The sequence below is a fragment of the Branchiostoma floridae genome, chromosome 5, assembly GCF_000003815.2.
Source record: "Branchiostoma floridae strain S238N-H82 chromosome 5, Bfl_VNyyK, whole genome shotgun sequence".
Classification (NCBI taxonomy): domain Eukaryota; kingdom Metazoa; phylum Chordata; class Leptocardii; order Amphioxiformes; family Branchiostomatidae; genus Branchiostoma; species Branchiostoma floridae.
The window spans coordinates 9,948,800-9,965,109 of NC_049983.1; the positions used below are offsets into that span (position 1 = coordinate 9,948,800).

General features: G+C 41.1%; 2 protein-coding genes across 2 annotated transcripts in view; both read left to right on the top strand.

Annotated features, from left to right (window-relative positions):
- LOC118416792 overlaps positions 1-6,727 on the top strand; it is a 10,964-nt gene extending 4,237 nt beyond the window's left edge. Inside the window, exons 5-13 of the mRNA XM_035822040.1 lie at positions 1-7; positions 884-1,042; positions 1,419-1,569; positions 1,920-2,072; positions 3,883-4,053; positions 4,365-4,462; positions 4,744-4,852; positions 5,388-5,487; positions 5,766-6,727. The exon at positions 1-7 is cut by the window's left edge and continues 184 nt beyond it. Coding sequence (XP_035677933.1) covers positions 1-7; positions 884-1,042; positions 1,419-1,569; positions 1,920-2,072; positions 3,883-4,053; positions 4,365-4,462; positions 4,744-4,852; positions 5,388-5,487; positions 5,766-5,826 — 1,009 coding nt within the window. The 3' untranslated portion in view covers positions 5,827-6,727. The remainder of the gene's footprint in view (positions 8-883; positions 1,043-1,418; positions 1,570-1,919; positions 2,073-3,882; positions 4,054-4,364; positions 4,463-4,743; positions 4,853-5,387; positions 5,488-5,765) is intronic.
- Positions 6,728-7,679: 952 nt separating this feature from the next.
- On the top strand, positions 7,680-16,270 carry LOC118416155. The gene is made up of 8 exons (XM_035821233.1): positions 7,680-7,852; positions 11,479-11,570; positions 12,116-12,306; positions 13,157-13,394; positions 13,721-13,908; positions 14,589-14,744; positions 15,168-15,318; positions 16,260-16,270. The coding sequence occupies exons 2-8, from the start codon at positions 11,525-11,527 to the stop codon at positions 16,268-16,270; spliced, it is 981 nt and encodes a 326-aa protein (XP_035677126.1). The 5' UTR covers positions 7,680-7,852; positions 11,479-11,524.
- The last annotated feature ends 40 nt before the right edge of the window (positions 16,271-16,310 follow it).

The following is a 16,310-nucleotide window of genomic DNA, read 5'->3' on the forward strand; positions in this document are numbered from 1 at the left end:
TAAAGAGGTTGGTATTTTCTTTTGTCGTGTTCTTTTTGTCCAATTGGTCATAGAGCAAGCGGTCGTAATGTCTGTAGACATTTTCACGTGTGTTCTCTATAGACAATTGGCATTAGTGAAATCTTGACCTGTCTTCTGTATGTAGACACCTGGTCTACGTGACGTCCTGACGTGTGTTCTGTTTATAGCCTCTGTTAAATTGTGTTCTATCTGTACTTTGTAGACACCTGGTCTAGGTGAAGTCTTGGCGTGTATTCTGTCTGTAAACACCTGGACTGGGCGATGTCTTGACGTGTGTTTGTCTGTAGATACCTGGCCTAGGTGATGTCTTGACGCGTGTTCTGTCTATAAAGTTTTGACGCGTGTTCTGTCTGTAGACACCTGGTCTAGGTGATGTCTTGACGTGTGGTCTGTCTGAAGACACATGGTCTAGGTGAAGTCTTGACGTATGTCCTGTCTAAAGACACATGGTCTAGGTGAAGTCTTAACGTGTGTTCCGTCTGTAGACACCTAGTCTAGGTGAAGCCTTGACGCGTGTTCCGTCTGTAGACACCTAGTCTAGGTGAAGCCTTGACGCGTGTTCTGTCTGTAGACACCTGGTGTAGGTGATGTCTTGACGTATGTTCTGTCTAAAGACACATGGTCTAGGTGAAGTCTTGACGTGTGTTCTGTATGTAGACACCTGGTCTAGGTGATGTATTGATGTATGTTCTGTCTGAAGACACATGGTCTAGGTGAAGTCTTGACGTGTGTTCTGTCTGTAGACACCTAGTCTAAGTGAAGTCTTGGTCTGTGTTCTTTCTGTAGACACCTGGTCTATGGTAAAGTCTTGACGTGTGTTCTGTAGACACAATTTATGTCTTGACGTGTGTTCTTTCTGTAGACACCTGGCATGGCTGACGTCTATAATCACATCAAGGCAGACAATTACAGAGGGAACTTTATCTCAGCTATCTACAGACCGGCCGCGGATTCTGCTCTGCATGACGCCTTCAACAAGAAGTGGAGCGAGTCGGTCGATGCTCTTCAAATCAGAGTTGAGGTAAACAGACAGTAATGTTCTTGATGTATAGATCACTATGTCCTCCAAACCACCAGAAGTATTGGATGGTCTAGATTTTAACTCCCCCCTTTGAAAAGCGCACTAGCCTCCTTTCTTTAGTTTGAAAATATGCTAATGAAACGAAATTAGGAATTATGTCGATTCCAGCTTTCTTTGATTCATAAACATTTCCCCACTTATTTGATTTTGAAGCTGAATATTATTACGAACGAAACGTCTTACGCGTTTTCAACAACATCAACAACGATAACAATCATTTCAATTTAGCTGATGAACACTATACACAAATACATGTAAAATGGTTTAGTCTCATATCATCAACTTGACAAATTGTTTTCATCATGTTTCATGACAGTCCCCGATCATACCACACAAGAACATCACGTCCATTATTGAGAAGCAGAGCAGTCCGTTTTGGCAAGTGTACCAGCAGCTCATATTGCATGACGTGTACAGCTTCTGGAAGATGGTGGAAGACATGCCGGCCATATTCGTGACAGACACAGGTACTGGGAAGTCAGATTTTATCCCACTGAGATATCTCAAGGTTGAAGTAGCGCTGAACTGAAGTCCTTAGTAGCAAAAAAAGTCAATTCTAGATTCGGCGGCCATCTTGGATTTTTAAGGGGCCTGGTGTACCGAAACGAGGCTGGACAGGTTCCTAGTTGAAAATATGTACATTTCGATCAACATATAGGTAGGCCATCTTCAGTGGTAAGTTCTGCTCCTCCAACCGTTGAAATACCGCTGTATATGTGCATGTCATGTGCATGACCCCGGATGACCTGGGATTATCCAAGATGGCCGCCGTATCTTTCCTCATCTTCTTCTTCATCTTCATCTTCTATATTGCCAGGATTTGCGCGCGGCAGAGAAAAGGACTACTTCCAGTGCGGACCTGACGACAATATGCAGTTGACCGGAGATAGGCTCCTGTTTCTGAAGAAGATAACAGATGTCTCCACGGCTGTTCTAAGGGACAAGGCAGGAACAAGAGAAGAGTGTCGAGGTGGGGCATGCGTTAATTATAACTTGGTCACTCCACAGAAGTAAACATAGTGTCCTATGGTAAGGTGAGGTGTAGTCCTATATAGCCCATTGGGGGCTGTAGGGGCAGTGGGTGTTATTACCTCCATGAAATGTCATGGAATGGAGGTTATATTTTCTGTTATGTGTCTCTGTCTGTGTAGATGATTACTCAAGAACGGCTGGATGGATTGGTTTTATACTTGTTGTGTTGGTGGGGTGTGATGAAAGCTCGAATCGATGAGATTTTGGGAGCCGTATCTGTCGTTATAATCAATGTAATAATATAAGAAATCACCCCTATATTTGAGATATATTGGTACAGGCATCGTGCTTTATGTTTATGTTAATGGGCTTAGCTCCAAGCAGATGGTGAGGTGACAGCTGTTTGGGGAACCCCGAGTTTTTTTTAATATGATAATTAGATTTATTTATGTCTGCTTAGGATAACATGGTGATGTGAAGCGTAAGTATAATTGTAAGAAGTTGAGGTACATTTAACGATAATGCTTAACAGGTATGGATGTCTCACATACTGTACTGCTGATTTGAGTGACATGGTGATTAAAATGCCATTAGGTCCTCTCATCTGGGTTGGGTGTGTTGGGTGTTTTATGGGCGATGCAGATGTTCTGATTTTGTTACGATAAGGGACAGTTGTTAGTTGTCTCTTTCGTAGCCAATGGTACTTGTTTTTTAGCAGACGAGGTTGGCGCCAAGTATTCATCTTACAGTTGGTGTAGGGTTGTCAGAGGAAAGTGTGCATCTCGTTTTTGTACCGTGTGAACAGCTGATGTTATGACATATTGGTGGAAATAACCATCACCATCTCACCAAATCACCATCTGACTAAAGTTGGCCACATCCCTTCTTCTTTCTGAGTTTCCCAACTTCCTCCCACCACACAGCTCTGAGGCACATAGTCGAACCTCAATAATGCTGACAACCTTAGACATTTTAAATGCCAAACATCAAGCTTAAGGAACACCACGCTACCATATGCCGTCGACCTCTTAAACGCACATTACACAATTAAGTGTCACATTTTGATAATTACTAATCAGATGGACATCCTCTGTGTCATTAAACAAATACACCACTACTTTCCCATAACATTTATATTATATAACCATTAGTCTCAAATACAACCGACAATAAACATACATACCATCCACAAAAAAGCAATAAATATTTCATGGAGGTATGAGGTCCCCGAACTCTAGTTCCCTATGTTTAGGGCAAGGTATTTTTTTTTAGAATTTGATTTGGGACAGACGAAAACAATGTGACACTGCACTCAAGTTATAACTTATGAAGTACAGACAGAAGGTAAAGGTAGTCTTTTACCTTCACTATGTTTAGACAACTTGGTATTTTGTTATTTGCTTTGGGACATCAGGCGAGGACAGTGTGGTACCGCACTCAAGTTAGTAACTTATTTTATCGGTGCCACATACGAAGTACAGACAGAAGGTAAAGACAGTCTTTTACCTTCGAATTCACTACATTTAGGACAAGGTATTGCAAGAAGGCGAACCCATCCCTCTCTTTCCACTGCATTTTATAATCATTACCTCCCCAATCAAGATCAGATACCCATTTCTACCCCTAGGTGGAGTGAGGACACGAAGTCTAGCAGGAAAGGCCAAGAATTGAACCCGTTATCTCTTCATCTTGAGTTCTCTAGCCTTGCCACTCAGCCATTCAACGACACACAGTTCTAAGACATAGCAGGAAATTGTACCAAAGATGTATCAGTAAGAAGTACAGTCGAGTTTCGTCTTTCTCTTCAGATCCAACCACTGAAGCGCCAGCCAACTTCGAAGGTGGCCTTGAACTTCACGGCGAGTTGACCATGGGGGCAAGTGACAGACGTTCCTATTCTTTCCTCGTCTCATCCTTTTCGTCTTCTGGTATAGTCCACGCGATGTTGTCCAACTCTACCTGGAGCAAGGCCCTTACAGGTTTGTATGTAATTACGTTTCCGTGTATCAGCATATGCAGGCCAAGTCCAGTAAAACAACATAACATGTGACTTGTTCACTACAATTGCATACTATTAGTTGCAACATTAACTTTCCACTCCAGACTGTGTTTTGTAACGACATACAGACCATGTCTCAAAGGCAGTAAGATATCACAACGACATCAACAAGCGATACTACTATTGATAGCGTAATCCATGCTTATCCATGAGTTCAAACTATCCCTGGGAAGATACTTGTAAAACTTGCCATGTCTCATAGTTGCCATCTGTATCTGAAACTACACTTAGGTCGGTACGATGGTGACACTCATCGTCTACTGCTGCGGCCTAAGGCAGTTGTCGCTAATGATGCGTTTGATACGCTCCTTTGTGGCATGACAGGAAATGTGAGTATGAAATAATAATCTGTATATTGTATTGTACATTTTCGTGTGCTTTTTGCTCTACAACGCTAGATGTTGGTATGAATGTTTTACACGTGATGTGTTGTTCTTATACCGTTCTGTCCTTTCTTTTGTCGTTCTCGTCACACACACTCTCCTGTCTCTCTGAGAGAGATGGAGAGAGATAGAAAGACCACAGAGAAAGTGTGTGTGTGTGTGAGAGGGAGAGAAAGAGAGAAAGAGAGAGGGAGAGATTATGTATCATTCCTTGTTATTTGCCGCAGTTGGACAAGCTGTCCGATGGTGTGCTGTACAGCGGACAGCTGACAGGAAGGTGTGGCATATCCGGGTCAGGCCAGGAGCACATAACCTTCGTGCTCTATAGCGAACAAGGTCGGTACCTATGTTATAAGTTACATAACGTTCATTTGCTTCTTTGATATCTGTTGGTTGCGCTGTTGGACCAGATATATGGTTGGTTTGTGGTTGGGAGAAAATCGGTATGGCTAGAGCGTGTTTGGGTGAAGATCGATATCGATTATCAATCACATTTATTTAGCACTTAATTGATAGTTGGAAAAGTTGTGATAAAAGTTGTAATATTAGTGAAAAAATGTGATAGCATCTCTCTATCTCATTATTTCACTAGTAAGAGGAGAACAATTTTCGTCTGGTAAAATAATGTGATATGATTCTGACAACCATTTCCACGTGTATAAGTACTAGTAGTTGACACAGTTATCGCCTGAAAAATATGCATTTGACATGATAATGTGATAAATAGACAGTATTGTTTGGGTGTCATATTTTACTCTTAAACTGCAACTAGGTTTTTGGTAGGTAGGTCGGGAGCCATGTTCGGCTATTTGTAACCGGAACTTGAAAATGCTGTAAAATCCTCAGTATTATGTGTTCATCGTTTGTACAGGTGCATTAGGCGGTGGACCTAGCTTGGCCCTACCAGTCATCCTCAGTCTGTTAAGTAGTGTTCTTGTCAGCGCGATGTCCGCATGGTGCTACTACAAGAGGTACGTCCGAAATACAATCCTACATTTACACTAAGTTGTAAGTGGATACCAATTTCATAATTATAGCTTAACGCTTCCTTCCTGAGTTATGCTGTCCAACCACAAATAGATAAACAAACAAACAAACAAACAAACAGACAGAATAATAAACAGCCATACGGCTGTAGCCTAAAACTACACTTTATTGGCGAAGGTAATCATACGGGACTTTCAAAATGCATTTGATGATAGAAAAGAAGTGTAAAGTGACATATTTGACATTTCTCCAACTGTTCTAGGAAACATAGTGATCAAGAATTGAAGACACCGATACTGAGTAAGGGACCCCAGTCTGCGTGAAGACGGGTGACTTTCGGCAGAAGCTTCGTGCAGAGACGTCTATCCTTACAAGACATACGATTTGTGCTTGTTTCTTATTGATCGGACCTGAAGACTGTGGTCGTTGAAAATTTGACCGGTTTATACCTCTGTGTTTGAAGAAAGTTAAGCACTGTGCTACATAGTATACATTTTGTATTATGGTGGTACTATGATGGTCAAACAAAATTGTTACCGATAACGGAGGGAGGGTAATAAAATCTCAATTATCGTATCAAAATAAGACATATTTCCAGACAACTTTCGGACGAGATACAGGTTGTACATCGTTAGATACATGAATAGTTTTATTACCTACTTGAAAAATCACCAGCTACAAACGCAACACATTATCCTAAAACATTGTTTAATCTGTAATGTGTCAATATTTTTTACGTAATTCAATATGATGTCCCTGCAATCTGTGCTTTTCAATCAACAAACAAATGTTATTATTCGGTGATTTAGCACATGATAAACAATAGGAAAATTTGCTGACACTGTACGGAATCATATACCAAGCAAGAGATATGTTAAGTTTAAATGGATATCAATGTGTAAAAAAGAAGACGTCGTGTAAGGTCAAAAAGAATATGTTTTGACAGATCTATGGTACTGTTGTTCTCTTGATTCCTTGGTCACCAAACATGCCCCAAATGAAGCCCGGTTTAGCACCTAGCCCTTTCGTGACCGAACTATCTCAACCCTACAAACATCGAGACAATCATCAACCATATATCGTTGCGTCCTTTTTAATAAAACCTGGATAAAAACATCACATTCCTAATGCTACAAAATTATCTATGCAAAATCATCGTATTAAACCTAGACACGTATGCAGACCATAAATGGTTTATGATGTTAATAAAATTTGATTACGGAGGATGTTGCTTATTATCGTTATTGGACCATTCCGTTGCAGATGTTCCGTTGTCGTAGTTGTCATTGTTCATCGGTAATCATTAACAGCACGTCTTTTGATACGGACTGCTAAGTGACAGCTTTGGATCACACACCGATGGAAGATAATGTGAGGAAAATATGGAAGAATTATGCACAGAGCAATTGGGGTTTGCGAGGGATGCAAGCCTCGAACCTCTGTTTCCAGTGTAGGCTTGCCTTTGCAAATCAGTTTCAGGACCTAATCGACTTATAAGCCGGTTTGCTCTGGTATTGACCTAGTCAAGGTAACACCGGTTCGATATCAAGCGTCCTCCGTAAGGTGATTTGAACCATTTTAAATCATTTCGCCCGCGAGTAAAGTCGAACACACACGATTACAAACAAACAAACCAATTGATTACACTGGTTCTTTTTCACGTACGAGGGTAATGATTATGAATCAGAAGGAACATTATTATATAACCTACTTCTCTAACAAAAGGACTTCGACCCGCATTTATGTAATATCTGCGCCATCTAACCTACTTTTCTCACGCAAGGACTTTGACCTGCATTTAGGTACTATAGAACATCTACGGGGTAAATGTGTCTCAGATAGCAAACATTACACAACACCCTGGTTGTTTCAGCAAGATATAGTAACGATACCTCTTTTTATTCAGCGAAGGCAGAGACCTCGCTGATAGGCGTAATTTGACAATTTTGTTCACACTTTGTGTCTTTTATATTCTTTTCAGTCCTCCTTTCACATTTTGCATGAGATTCAAATTATGAAGTTAAAGGGTATACGTACATTTACCCAAATCCAAACTAGGTCACAGCGAGATCTCGAGGCGCTTGCCGTTAGTGAATGAGTGACCTGGGTGGTACTGATAACGGGGAGCACACATTAGATCAGGCCGTGCTATGCAAACAAAGCACCATTGTCTGTATGCTTCTGTCGTCAGTGTTTGGACACTAGAGTTTAGCGGAGGGACCACGACGCCATTTGAACTGTATCAAATCTACGGTGTGCCCAAAAGCCATTGTGACAGTTTCTACTATTTCTTCTTCTGTAGACGTATGAAGACTTAGAGAAGTCGGTCAGACACTCTGCATTCAAAAGGTACGTCATTCATATACATGCGAACTAAGTACTGTGTGCGTGTGTGTGGCAATGTCGCTCTAGCCTTCATTGTCTTCAAGTATGAATCTCGAAAATCACCGCAAAAGCGATATGATTTAGAATTTGCGTACAAACAATTGACGATTTAAACTATCGTAACGGGAGAAGTTATAATGTATGTCACACTGGTAAATGTATTAATCTTGCTTTTAAACACATGGTGCTGATGCCAGGTGTTTGTACCAAACGTTTGCGTTCCTGCTTTACCCTGGACAGTGATATAACAGTCGGTAAACACTCAGATACGCCATAAAATGGCAGTTTTATCATTTCGTCTTTGGCAACTACGAGGATGTTTTGAACTACTGCCGCTAGCTCTTTCTCACAAGTATCCATGTATCTGTGTATGTATGAGCCAGCTATAGAAATCCCGTACCTTGTGTACCTCAGTGAAAAATCAAGGTATTATTTTTGGCGTGTAGGTCTGTGCTCTTGCATGTGTGTCTTTGATATTTGTAGCCAGCATAACTGAACATCTCTGATTGATTCCAACTCTTTTTGGTGTGTATGTAGGTCTTGTTAACTCGTTACTACAGCTGAACATACTATTGTCTTGATATCTAGGTGGTTGATAGCTTTTGATAAACGGATGAAGTGGCGTATGTTTTTACCCCCGGCCCCCTAACAGCTTACTCCGGAACTGCAGGGGCGTTTTCGTTATTTTCTAGGGAGGATAACCAAAGGAACGGCAAATTTTCATGTTATATATGAAGGTAGAAGGCATGTACACAGTAACATGCAAAGTAATAGAAAGACTTAATTTCCATAAAAATATATTACTATGTGTAAATAATAGGATGAAGTTAATATGCACAATTTCTGATGAAATGCAAAGTTTAACATGGAATCCTGCCAAAGTAAAGGACTTTAACACATCAATATATGCTACGAGGGGCGTGCAAGAAGTAATGGCCCTGACCCACTTTCAGTCGTCTGATCTAAATGAAATTTTGTATGTGTAATGATTCATATCTCTATGGGTTATGTTGCAAAAGACAGCTCTGAACTAATTGTGGTTTCTGATTTACTGGTGTTTGAACTTAGTCAGGTGCGAAATGGACCAGGTGTGAAATGGAACCAGTTGAGTGTCGCGCAGTGATCCGGTTTTTGTATTTGAAAGGACGCACACCAAAGAAGACTTTTGATGAAATAAATGAAACTTATGGTGATGATGCCCCATCATATGACCTTGTAAAACGCTGGCATCCTGAATTCAAACGTGGTCGGAAGTCTGTGGAAACAACTCCCAGACTTGGTCGTCCCTCTTCTGCCATTGATGAGGCATCTGTTGGAGGACCAACCTGGGGTGTCCTACAAAAACGGTGTCCAGAGCTGCATCAAACGATGGGAGAAATGCATAACTCTGGGTGATTCCTATGAAGAAAATGACTAATATCTGTGCCAAGTTTCATTAATCTCCTGAGGAAATGGGTCAGGGCCATTACTTATTGCACGCCCCTCGTATGTTACGAAATACCCAAATTGCACTATGCCGATTACAGCCTTGTCTTTATCATCAAAGAGACAAGATATAACAATAACACTGGATTTATTTGATGGATGTATGTTGTCTCTGAACTGTTTTATTTGTACCGCTCCAAATATACCACACTGTCAAGCCTTTCCAGTAGAAATGTTTTGAGTTGGTAATCTTTGACCCCTTGGCCTAGTTTTACATAAGTGTCCTATTTTGCCCTCCTTGCGATGGCAGATGCGAAGAAAATTGAAAATGTATTTTTTCAATAATATTTTTCACAAAATATGGTACAAATAATGAAAAAATTGTGGAAACCGAAAAAGTTGGTATATACCGACTTTTAAATGGAATTTGGCTGCCATACTCATCGAGGAATTAAGTGTTGACAACAATTGCATTGCGCACGAGCAACAACGATTACAACAGGTATGATAAAAAATGTGATCCCTGTACAATCATATTTCTTTGCACTATGTTGTTTTCAAGACTGCATAATGATGCTCTAGATTTAAAGACACTAGTTAGAACAAACAACAGAGATGCCTGATGATATCCCGGGCCTCTAGCAGATGATTAACGAGGTGATCTAAAATACATAGAGAAACCAGTGGTCTACAGTCAGAACTTTTGTTAGCCCTTCACTGACCTTTGACAATAAGGTACATCCTTCTTCTGTAGACATGTAGAGACGTAGAGCAATTGGTGTAGATCCTGCATTCAAAAGGCATCTGATTCCCATATAAAAGATGAACTGTGTAATATGTGTTTGTGTGGCAATGCCATTCTAGTCTTGAATATCCTTGAAATATGCATCTGGAATAACACCACGAAAGTAATGGTTTAAAATTCCCGCAAAACTGAGTTCAAACTATTAACGATTCAGAGTACCGTAAGGTGAAATGTTATATTCTTTGTCACGCGCTGGTAAAGGTTGTCTTGCTTTTAAACAAAAATAAAATGATGATAAATATATCCGTTCCTGTGGACAGTAATGCAAGACTCAGTAAACACATTTTATGGAATAAACCATAAAATGGAATTTACACCCGTTCTTCTTTCACATTTACGAGAACGTTTTGAACTACTCCTTCTCTTTGTATGATATGCGCATGCGTCTATATATTATGTGTATGCTATGACAATCTAATATCCTAAGTATCTTTCTGAAAGACTCATGTCTGTGTATTTGTCTGTGTGTGTGTTCGGATATTTGTGGTCAGCATAATCTAACACCTCTGGAATGATTCCTACGATATTTGGTATGTTGGTAGGTCATGGTCAACTTTTTGCCTCCTGGTTTCTGAGCTTGGTACTGCAGCAGAACTTCCGCTTTGTACATCTCTTGTCTAGGGCATGCTGTGGTCTTGATTTGTGGCAGCATATAGCTTTTGATGTACGGATGAAGTGGTATACATTTGCCCCCACGCCATCCCAGCAGCTTAATCTGGAACATCTCTTTCACCCCCCCCCCCAAATATTTCGTGCAACTAACAACACTAAACTGTTCAAGCTGACATGAAGCAAAGTGTTGATAGCGATTGCATTGCGCACTCGCGAATACTGCATATGGCTAACATTGCATTGCTTTTTACTTAAGATTCAACATTGGTTCTCGTATTACACGTAGTAGTTTTAAATGAGATGAATAATATATATTGCTTTAACATGTAGGAGCTTGAGCTTCATTTTTAGTTCCATTGTGTAACGTCTTAATCATCACAACGGGTTATTGATGTGTTTACCTACATGTACTGTAAGGAACATCAACGATTAACAAAACTGTAATCTCTTGAGAATCGCATTTGCTTTCTTGTTTCAAAATCAGCTTTTTCAGACTCTATTTTGTTTCTTGTTTTCAGATGACTTGTACTGTTGCAAATTTTGAGACAATAGTTGAAACGCTAACAGCGTTAAAAGAGAGGTTTAGTGATAACTCAACAGTAGCAAATGATTAACCGGGTGATCTATAAATATACTATAACCTACCAATTGACTCAGTATTCTTTGTTAGCCCTATACTGACCTTTGACACTAAGGTATCATCTCCAAGTGGTTAGATTTATATTGCTTGTGATTTCTGTCGTCATAGGGAAACCACTTGTGTCAACCAGTTCGGGACGACTGACTTGGACGAGATGGTCCTCAAATTCTTCGTCATATATGCCGTCGTCATCTTCAAGGGTAAGGCACTGACTATATACATGAAAAAAAAAACAGAGTCGAGTAGAAGCAGTCTCCTGGCTCCCAGGAATCAATCCATGGCCCGACAGTTCACAATTCAACGCCGCGCTAACAACTAAGCCAAAAGATGCGAACTAGTTGGTCAGTTGGGTGTGCTTGAACCCCACTGTTACATATATAACAGATATATGATAACGATTTTAAGATATGATGATGTACAGTAGGTACATTATTGGCATGTGGGCAGGGAATCTCCCGAGCAGCCCTCGTAACCCCTGCTTAACCTATTGCTACTATTGGGTCAGTTAGTCCTCACTCATGGTAAGCAATTGAGCTGGTCTCAATTATGATGTTTCTGACCTAGTGCGAAGAGATGATGTTTATTTTGATACAGTTGCAATGTAACCCGTAACCGTTGAGTGGCCTTCAGGTCTTGTTACGTGGTGATCATTGAGTAAATTCTGTAATATAATAATTTGAATAATCACTAACCTCAGAAGCAAAACAAAGTAATCAGTTGTTTTTTAATTACTTTTGCACCTCAGTGACGAGTGCCACCGACCCGTGGACTACAACAGATAATTTGAGAACGCTTTTGAACGACCATTTTGGGGACAACCGCCACCATGTCACCAACCCTGACGGCAAAGATGCTGCGTTTAATTTTATTGACGACACGTTCAATGGCTATGGATTGCAAGTAGTCGACGCTGACTTCTACACAGACAACCCCAATGTAATTAAGCCTTTTTTTTACCATTTTGTTTCCATTGGCAGATAGTTTTGCATGTCACACTAGATTATGTCACTATTAGATTTATGTCAACTGTTGTTAAGATGCTTTGAAAACCGACCAATACAAAGTCGTCTGGAGGACAAACGTGTTTCTAATACTCATAACCGTTTTCGGTGCCGTATAGGTTTGTTGCCTTTCTTGGTACACATGCGCACGTGTACAGCAAAGATGAAACTATATATGTCTTTCAACGTGAGATTTTCTATGTATTTATCATTGATTATTGTTGAGTGGGTTTTGGTGCCTTAGTTAGTACTTCCATTGGATTTGATTGTGAATGAGATAATCATGAATTGGGAGAGAAGTAAAGTAAAGCGACTCTATTAGAAAATGTGCATTTTTCGTTCTAGCGGAAAGGCAAAAATGCATCCTCCTACGCAGGGACATCCAATGGCGAAACCGCCTGTCTGGATGTACCCTGCTTTCTCAACCGTCACGCTTAGTTCCTGACCGCCCTGCTTATAAACATTAATGAGCTTACCCTTATATATGCGAGATTCCTTTTTAAAACTGAAATGCTTATTCTGCGATTGGCCGACAGCTGGTTTGTGGCGACGCCCACAGGAACTAAGAGTGACGGTTGAGAAATCAGGGTACATCCAGACAGGCGGTTTCGCCGTTGGATGTCCCTGCGTAGGAAGATGCAAAATATAGCAGAAATGTGCCCGGGCCGTTTGACAGTCTGAGGAAGTCTTGATTGGGGTTTGAGGCTGTGCTGATACTGAATTTGGGGGAGAGGGGGTGGTTAGAAGAAACTCTATTTATAAAATTTACCATTTTCCGTCTCCAGGTGAATGGCAAAAACATAGTAGGAATGTGGCCGGGCCGTCTGACCGGGACCCGCCTGGACAGACCCATCGTGCTGACGGCTCACTACGACAGTTCCCGGGGCAAGGCTGCCGTGCAAGACAACGGGTCCGGCCTGGCCGCCCTGATGGAGGCCGCCCGACTCATCACGTCCCAACCCTGCATCCAGGACTACCTGGTCGTGTTCGCTGCGCTTGACATGGAGATAAAAGAGAGTCCAGGTAAATCACTCTAACGCATATCTGTATTATCATATAAAACATCAGTGAAGCTGTATTTACGAAATCTCTCGCTGGCTGGGGTTAACGACCAGCTCGTGGCAACTGTAGGACCGGTCGCTAGGAGCGCGATTTTAGTCGTGCTAGTGAAGAAACAATATATAACTTGTCTTCATCTTACTTATCAGATTCTGAAGCTTGTGTAATGTGTTTCAATGGTGTTGTATTTGATGAATATAGGACAAGAATCAACTGTACAAAAATATACTATTCGTAACAATGGATAAATATAATTGTGTTCATTCCTGGGCTATTTTCCTCTACCACAGATCACAACGACGCGGCATGTTACAACGGGTACTGTGGGAGTAAGGATTTCGCTGAACAGTACATGATTCGGTATCTGGATTCCGTTGGCGTTAACGTCGCCAACATCAACGGCGTCATCATCTTGGACTCTATCCTCAACTTTAACGACACCCTAGGGGCGCAGACACTTCCCCCAAACTCCACACAGGTGAGGCATGAAAAACATTGCGGGAAAAATGGCTCAGGCATGGTTGCGCAATGAATTTGGGTGACGCTTAGTAGAGCTACATGAGTTCATTGCATTGGTAAGCAGGGCATGATAGACTCAGTCACGTTTGGTACCGCCTCCTTGCTGCAACGCCACCATGCGGCTAGCCAGGTGCAGAGTCCATCCAGTTCGTGATCTATGGTGGAATATACCTGATGAATGCCGAAACGCCGGTTGCGTGATAGAAGAGTGTCTCCAGTATAATGTATGTGTAAGGTTCGGAATCAATGTCAAAAGACACGCGATCTAGATATAGCCATTTATTCCTCTTCTCTCGCCACACACGGCCATCTTTCCCCTGACTTCTCCAGGAGTCCTGATCTTTCTTGCCCCTGTGGCTGACTCTAGGTCATCCTGCCGACAACGCCATTGTAAGATTCGGAATCAATTTCAAAAGACACACGATCTAGATATAGCCATTTATTCCTCTTCTCTCGTCACACACGGCCATCTTGCCCCTGACTCCCTCCAGAAGTCCTGATCTCCCTTGCCCCAGTAGCTGACCCCTCTGGGCCCTACCACTTCCCATACTTTTTGACTCAATACACAACAGTATGATGTACCAAAGATCCATTGCAATACGATACTGTGGGAGAATACCTCAATTGTTTTCTTGGCAGATTCCTGGCCTGAAGGAGAGTGCAGAGAGTGTACAACAGGATGGCTTCAAGGGAAACTTCATTTTGGTGGCCTCCCGTGAGGAGTACGACTTCCCGCTGTACTCGGCGTTCTACAACAGGTGGGACCAGGCGGGACAGCCGCAGTACAAACGGCAGGTAAGGATCAAATCAGACTTACACATTTTCAATGTTATTGTACACATGTAAATGTTTTTATTTCATTCCCTTTTTTACCAGTACGTCCTTGGCTATTAATATTGATCCCATGATATCACACTACTTGTCCCTCCACTGAGAGCCTTTCAGTGCAATACTATAGGTTTTCTTCAAACTCACGTCGCTTTACTATTCAACTGCTGGTTCAAAAGTGCTTCTACAACAATAGTCCCTTTCCCCGGACAGCCAAACTATAAAATTCTCTCGACGACAACTGTTTTCCTCCTGTCTTATCAGCCTTCAGTTATTTCCAACTTCTTAGTTCATTGCCTTGAAGTGGTCTTATGACCTTGCTCTGAACAATCTCGTTTTAAAAAAGAACGAACGTCCACGCCAAACCAACAAAAACGTCTCTTTTTGCAGTCGGTGCTGCTCCCTCTGAAGGACGTGGTGACAGCTGTAGAAACACAGTCGGATCCTAACTGGAATGTGTACAGGGAGTTCATCAGTGATGACCTCACGAGTTTCTGGAACTCCAGCACGGACATCAAGGCCATGTTGCTGACAGACACAAGTAACTCTTTTCATAAACAAATGATTTGGAATACATAATACATTTTAGGCGCATCATCCATCATTGTTGTAAACGATTAAAAAACTTCAATGCAAACCTATGGAATTTCAAACCATCGGCTACTAATCATAACTGGGAACTGTATTCATTTTAACCAGCTATGTTGTAAACTATTTAAACCCTCAAACCACCGTACCTTTTTTGTGACGTAGATTACCGTATGGGGTCAAAACTGACCCCATAATGTTTTGTACAAATACACATTTTGCACTAACACTATTCAGACCGGGTAGGTTTTTTTTATGCCCGCACCAACTTCAATGTCTTATAGTCAATGAATGGCTTATGCTAGGGCCACCAAACTTCGTCCCTTTTCAGAAAATGTTGATGGCAAACAATTTAAGTGAATAAAAAAAATTCATCATTTTTTATGTTGCCATGGCAACGGAATTCTGACAGGCATATCTATTACGAAATTTTCTAATTTTGGCTTAAACATTCAAGTTTTAAGGTTTTCTTGGCAAATCACACTTGTTGATGGCATCTTATCAAATTCAACGTAAATTTCATGATTGAATATTCATAATTTATGCTAATTTCATGACGTCATTAGTCAATATCTAAGATGGCGGCCAATTTAAGCTAGATGACGTCATGGCGTCATCATATAACATGATAATGACACAAAAGTTGTTACCATAATTTCGTTTTACATGTACATCATTCTCTGAAAATTTCGTGATCATACAATAAGTTGTTTAGGCGTGGGTCCCAGAAGTTTGTTTAAAAAAATGCTGGGGTTAGTTTTGACCCCACTGGACCATACATAAACATTCTAGGATAACTCAATCAACAATGAGGCAATCTTGATAAAAACGTATGAGAAGTTATAAGACATATATACGAACAAACTCATAGGAGGAAATTTGTTTTCCACCCAGAAATGCCATAACGGGACCTGATTCGATACGTCTGGGGTCAGTTTTGACCCC

Coding starts and splice junctions, on each gene's coding strand:
- LOC118416155 (XM_035821233.1), top strand. CDS start 11,525: ATGGTCCTCAAATTCTTCGTCATATATGCCGTCGTCATCTTCAAGG. Junction 12,307..13,156: donor TCTACACAGACAACCCCAAT/GTAATTAAGCCT, acceptor TTCCGTCTCCAG/GTGAATGGCAAAAACATAGT. Junction 13,395..13,720: donor GGAGATAAAAGAGAGTCCAG/GTAAATCACTCT, acceptor CCTCTACCACAG/ATCACAACGACGCGGCATGT.